The sequence below is a fragment of the Pteropus medius genome, unplaced genomic scaffold (assembly GCF_902729225.1).
Source record: "Pteropus medius unplaced genomic scaffold, Ma_sr-lr_union100, whole genome shotgun sequence".
Taxonomy (NCBI): Eukaryota; Metazoa; Chordata; class Mammalia; order Chiroptera; family Pteropodidae; genus Pteropus; species Pteropus medius.
The window spans coordinates 1,061,558-1,066,450 of NW_024351546.1; the positions used below are offsets into that span (position 1 = coordinate 1,061,558).

A 4,893-nucleotide genomic window follows, 5' to 3' on the forward strand; every position below is an offset into this window, starting at 1 on the left:
ATATTGTTTTCCATATATCTTTACTTACATGTCTGAATATATCTTTGGGATAAATTCTTGGAAATGACATTCACACTCTCTTTAATCCTCATACCAACCATGCAAGACTAAACATTATTATCCCATTTTATAGATGAGAAAATGGAGGCTCAGAAAGGCAGTGATTAGTCCAAGTGGAAATGGGATTTGAACCTGCAAATTTTATTCACTTGGCATCATTTCTGAGGAGGTGGATATCTCCTCAGGGCTGTTCAACTCACTACAGTTCACCTCTGTTATAAGTGCCAGGGTAAGGTGGCTGGGAGGGAGGCCTCACAGAGCAGGGCTCTAGGAGTGGTCTCTGGAGGGGTGGTCAACATTGGCGCCAGGGAGGGCAGTATGGATGCTTGGCCCCAGGGAAGCGGTGGCTCAGTAGCTTGAGTTCCCACAGGTTGCTCAGTGGAGGCGGCGGCAGCAGGGGGAAGCTGGACGCTGGTGTGAAATCTGGGGCGCCAAGCCTAGAGAAGCCACACAAAGCCCCACGTTGACCTTTGGGAACCCTGTTGGTCCACAGAAGTCAGCCAGGGCCACAACCAAGACCCTGCTACCAGCCCAGACCTGCCACAGCCCGGCATACTTCCTCTGCCACCCTCCTAGTTGTCATTCTCCTAGACGGTCAAGCCAGTCACCTAGCAAGCCTCCAGTGCTTTTCATGCCCTGTTCCATACCTCACTGGGGATGTGGTCCCCTAGGCCAACCTACTCAGCCGGTGTCATCCAAGTGCCTACCTGTAAGGGTACCACCTCCAGGAAGGACACCAACCTTGTACTATACCACCTGCCACAGTGAGACTGCCTTCTCTCTGCCTCCTATGTGGGACTGCCCTCCCCCTCCCACATGGGACCACTCTCCCCGCTCCAACATGCGACCACCTTTCCCCTGTCTCCCACATAAAACTGCCCTCCCCCCACTCAGCCTGGGCCTGCAGAGCACCCACCCTTTTCGTAGTCAGTCTTCTCTCACAGCTAAACATGGGTCTGGACATGCAACCCTACCCCTTCACACTGGTCAATTCCCCAATGAAGGGCTGGTAGGCGTTTGGAGGATGGGGGGAGGGTGGGCATCTCTCCCACCTGCTCCCCACTGTGGTGCTGCCAATGACAGAGGCCCACATAACCACAGGCCCTGCCCACCCCTCTTGCTCCAGGGAAAGGCAGGGTCCCTACTGGTGATGGGTCCTATTTGATTAGCTCAGCCTGCCCTTGTGCTGCCTATGGCCTCTGGCAGATATCAGACACATTCGCTGTCCTTCTGCTCTCTGCTCCCTGTCACCATCCTAGAGAGCTCTTCCTGGACCCTGCCCTCCAGCCCAGTATTGGGGCTGCATGGTGTGCCACAAGGGACAAGAGTCCAGGGTGTGAGGGAGGGCCATTCCCCAGAGACAGGCCTTAACATCTCCCCTCGCCCTAGCATGAAGAACTGGGCCAGAGGCACAGCCTGATGAGCCTGCACAGGACCCTTGTCTGAAGCTGATCCCAGGCTGCAGAAGTAGAAGCTGAGACCCGGGGACAGCTGTGCATTCAGATCTCAGTCTCAGTTGCTCAGCTCTACCCTTTCAGTTGAGGTTTAGAGCAAAAGTCTGCTGTCGAATGAGGCTCTAGGACCCAGGACCAAGGCCAAGGTTAGTGTGAGGGTTCGTCTGTGTTTCTATCTGAGGAGGGTAAGCATTTGTGTGTGTGTGTATGTATGTGCGTGTTTATAGTGCCTCTCTGAGTGTTCATTCAGGAGACTGAGCAAGCATCTTGTGACCTCCCTGAGATGATATACAGTGTGTAGAGTCAAGGGCATAGCTAGTTAGAGCAAACAGGAGTCAGAGGAAGGGGCTAAAGAAGTAGGGGTGGAAGCTCTCTCTCAACTGGTTATGGAAGCCCTTTAGTATATAACAGCTGGTGTGCTAGCTGAGTGACAGCCAACATGAGTCCTAGTCTAGGATGAGTGTGTGTGTCTGAACATCTTTGTGTTTGCACGTATGGGCCTTTCTGAGGATGCCTGAGCATTTATCTGTGTCCCCTGTGCATGGGGTGCATGTGGGTATGCATGTTTAGGTACACGTGGTCAGCCCAGGGCTGCTCAGTGTGGGGTCCCCTGCCAGTGCCTCCACCCTCAGGGAAGGCTAAATGGAGTCCAGAAACTATCTGACTCTCCTTCTGCTTTGCCTCTGCTCTGTGGAAGGATGGAGACTAAGTTACCACCCCCACAGGCCTGATTCCCCACCTGTAGACAAGGCCCACCCCAGGTGAGGCCTGGTCCTGCCCGAAGGACCTATGCAGCCTCACCTGGAAGCTGCCTGGCTGTGGGAGGGACCATTGGACTTTAGTATTTCTTTTCTGGGCCTCAATGTTTTCAACTGTGAAGTGGAGCATGCCAAGAGGATGATATGAGCGTTTGTGCAGACCCAAGGTGGAAAGCAAGGCAGCATGGTCAGTGGGTGGTGGTGACTGCCAGAATCTATGGCCTGTGACTTACCCTCTGACTGGGATGGATCTTGTTGGCACCAACATCTTCTGCAGAGGCAGCTGCTCCCGCAGTGAGCTGTTCATCTTCGTGACCTCCCAGGGCTGCAGGGACTCCGAGTTGGGCTCCGTCAGCCAAGAGAACCTACAACAGGCTCTTGGCATCTTTAAGTGGCCTGCAGCCACCAGACGCATGCCATAGCTCCTGCTCCTCTGGGACTTCCTATTTGCTAGACACTGCCCCAAGTTCTTCACAAACATTAACACATACGTCAACTCACAACCATGTTATACAAACTTTATGGATGAGGAAACTAAGGCACAGAAAGATCAAGTAACAGGTCACATAGCTAGGAAGGGGTAGAGCTGGGATATGGGCCAGCAGCTGGCTCCAGAGCCATATCTCAGCCAATACAGCCAAGTGGTATCTTAGGGTGTCCTCAGCCTCCCAGTTTCAGTCTCCCCTTGTTCTAACCCAAGGCATCTGTACTACTGTACATATCTGCCTCATTGGGCCTCACAGCATCTGTGGCCTGGTGACAGAATGGAGGTGCAAGATTAGGACAGATATTTAGCCTGGCCTGCCACAGGTGCATAGCTTGGAGAACGCTCCCTCTGCTAGCTCAGCTCCTGAGTGAAGGTGCAGGAGAAATAGGTTCAAGTCAGAAGGAGCTGCAGGGGCTGCAGGGGTAGAGCGGACACCTGAATCTGAGTCTGGAAAGAGAGGAAGAGTGTGAGAGGCCATTCCTTCCTTCCAGAGCCCTCACCTGAGCTCAGTGTTCAGAGCTGGCCCAAGGTTCCAAGAAGCAGACACCTCACCCGAGAAAGACAGGCTTAGCCAGACAGGCTGCTCGGGTTGCACTGCCCTCCCTTGAGGGGTGACTGCTCATTGGATGCTCACTGTGGTGGCCTGTGAGCAGCATAACCCTGCATCTTAGGCTCTCCCCTGGGTCCCATAGCACCTGTCACTGAGATGGGGTGAGGACAACCACCAAGAAGGCAACTACAAGGACACAAGAGGCCAAACTGAGTTCCAGAAGAGATAGGTGTTTCCTACTGCAGAGTGCATAGGACCCATGTGGCTCTGAGCCCTGGGCGTCACCTGACGTTCCTCTTTGCCCATTTTGTATGTGTGGTTTCATTTGTGTTTCCCCAGGACTACTGAGGTGGGCACCTCTGTTTGGCTGTGTGCTTTTCTTGTTGTGTGAAGTACCTCTTCGAGTTGTGCCCAGCCCCTATATATTGACCTGTAGTAGTTCCTCTGGAGGCAGGACTTTGTCACTGTTTCCTGCATGTCCTCCACTGTGTGGCTCTTCTGATGGATGGGGAAATTTGGCTTTAAATTAGGAGCCACATTGCTCAGTTTTCTCTGAGTAGCCAGGGCTGTGGTGAGGTGTCTCAGCCTCCAGCAGATCTCCCCCCCAGTTATTAGTTCTCACTGGTCCATGGGGCCTTTCCTTCTCCCCGCTTCTGCTCCCCTCCCTCTGAGCTGAGTTTTGGGAATCAAGAATCACCCAGAATCCTCTAAGACTGCTGCATTTTACCCAGAACCCTCCTAGCTACGCTGATGGTAGGACTCCATCCCTGGCTTGTTCACTCGTGCGGGTCTCTGCTGATTCCTGAATTCTCCAGGTCTTCCCAAACTACTCCCCTAGCTCTTTCCTGATCCCATCACACCTGCAGTCAGGGCAGGTGTTCATGAATGGTTCAGGCGAGAGGGCCACCGGCTCAGAAGGAAGCGGCTGGCCATGGCTCTGGGATGGTTCAGGATACCTTTCTAAAGGCTCTCAGCTAAGGTTGGGATGGGAAGAGAAGAAGGTGGACCCCAGACTGTCACAGACCACATAGCAGTTCAGGAAAGTCCCTGTGGACCAGATATCCCCTCCCAGCTCCAGCCTGTACACCCCCAGAATGCATTACTGGGGTAACCTGAGGGGAGGCAGGACTTAGCTCTTGGGCCTAGGGGGTCTTGTACCTGTATGGAAACTTCCTGGCAAATTCCTCCTGTGTCTTAGTCCTGTTCTTCTTATATTGTGAGTATTTCTTGGGGGCCCTCGTGTCCATCACAGAAGGACGTTAGCTGTGGTGCACTTTTCAGCCATGACTAGAAGATGAGAGGAGCCCTTCAGAACTGGGGAGGAGGTGGGAGGAGCCAGTCTAGACTTGAACCAGGCACATGGCTTCCTCTCCCACTCATCCTCATCTGCAGAGGAGACAGGGGAGGGCAACCCTGCAGGCCTCTCAGGCTAAGTGAGGGCTGGGTCATGCCAGCCAGTCACCTTGTGCCCCAGCCTCACCATACTGCACTAGTTATGCACACTTTCATGCATGTAAATGTATGTGCGGGCATGTGTGTATGAGTGTGTGTGTATATATATGTACCTATGTATGTGTATAGTAT

General features: G+C 53.3%; 1 protein-coding gene across 1 annotated transcript; it reads right to left on the reverse strand.

The window, feature by feature from the left end:
• Nucleotides 1-352: 352 nt before the first annotated feature.
• Nucleotides 353-4,556, reverse strand: CUNH3orf22 (chromosome unknown C3orf22 homolog). The gene is made up of 3 exons (XM_039843633.1): nt 4,468-4,556; nt 2,506-2,637; nt 353-497 (listed from the first exon to the last, which is right to left on the reverse strand). The coding sequence occupies exons 1-3, from the start codon at nt 4,554-4,556 to the stop codon at nt 353-355; spliced, it is 366 nt and encodes a 121-aa protein (XP_039699567.1).
• Nucleotides 4,557-4,893: the final 337 nt, after the last annotated feature.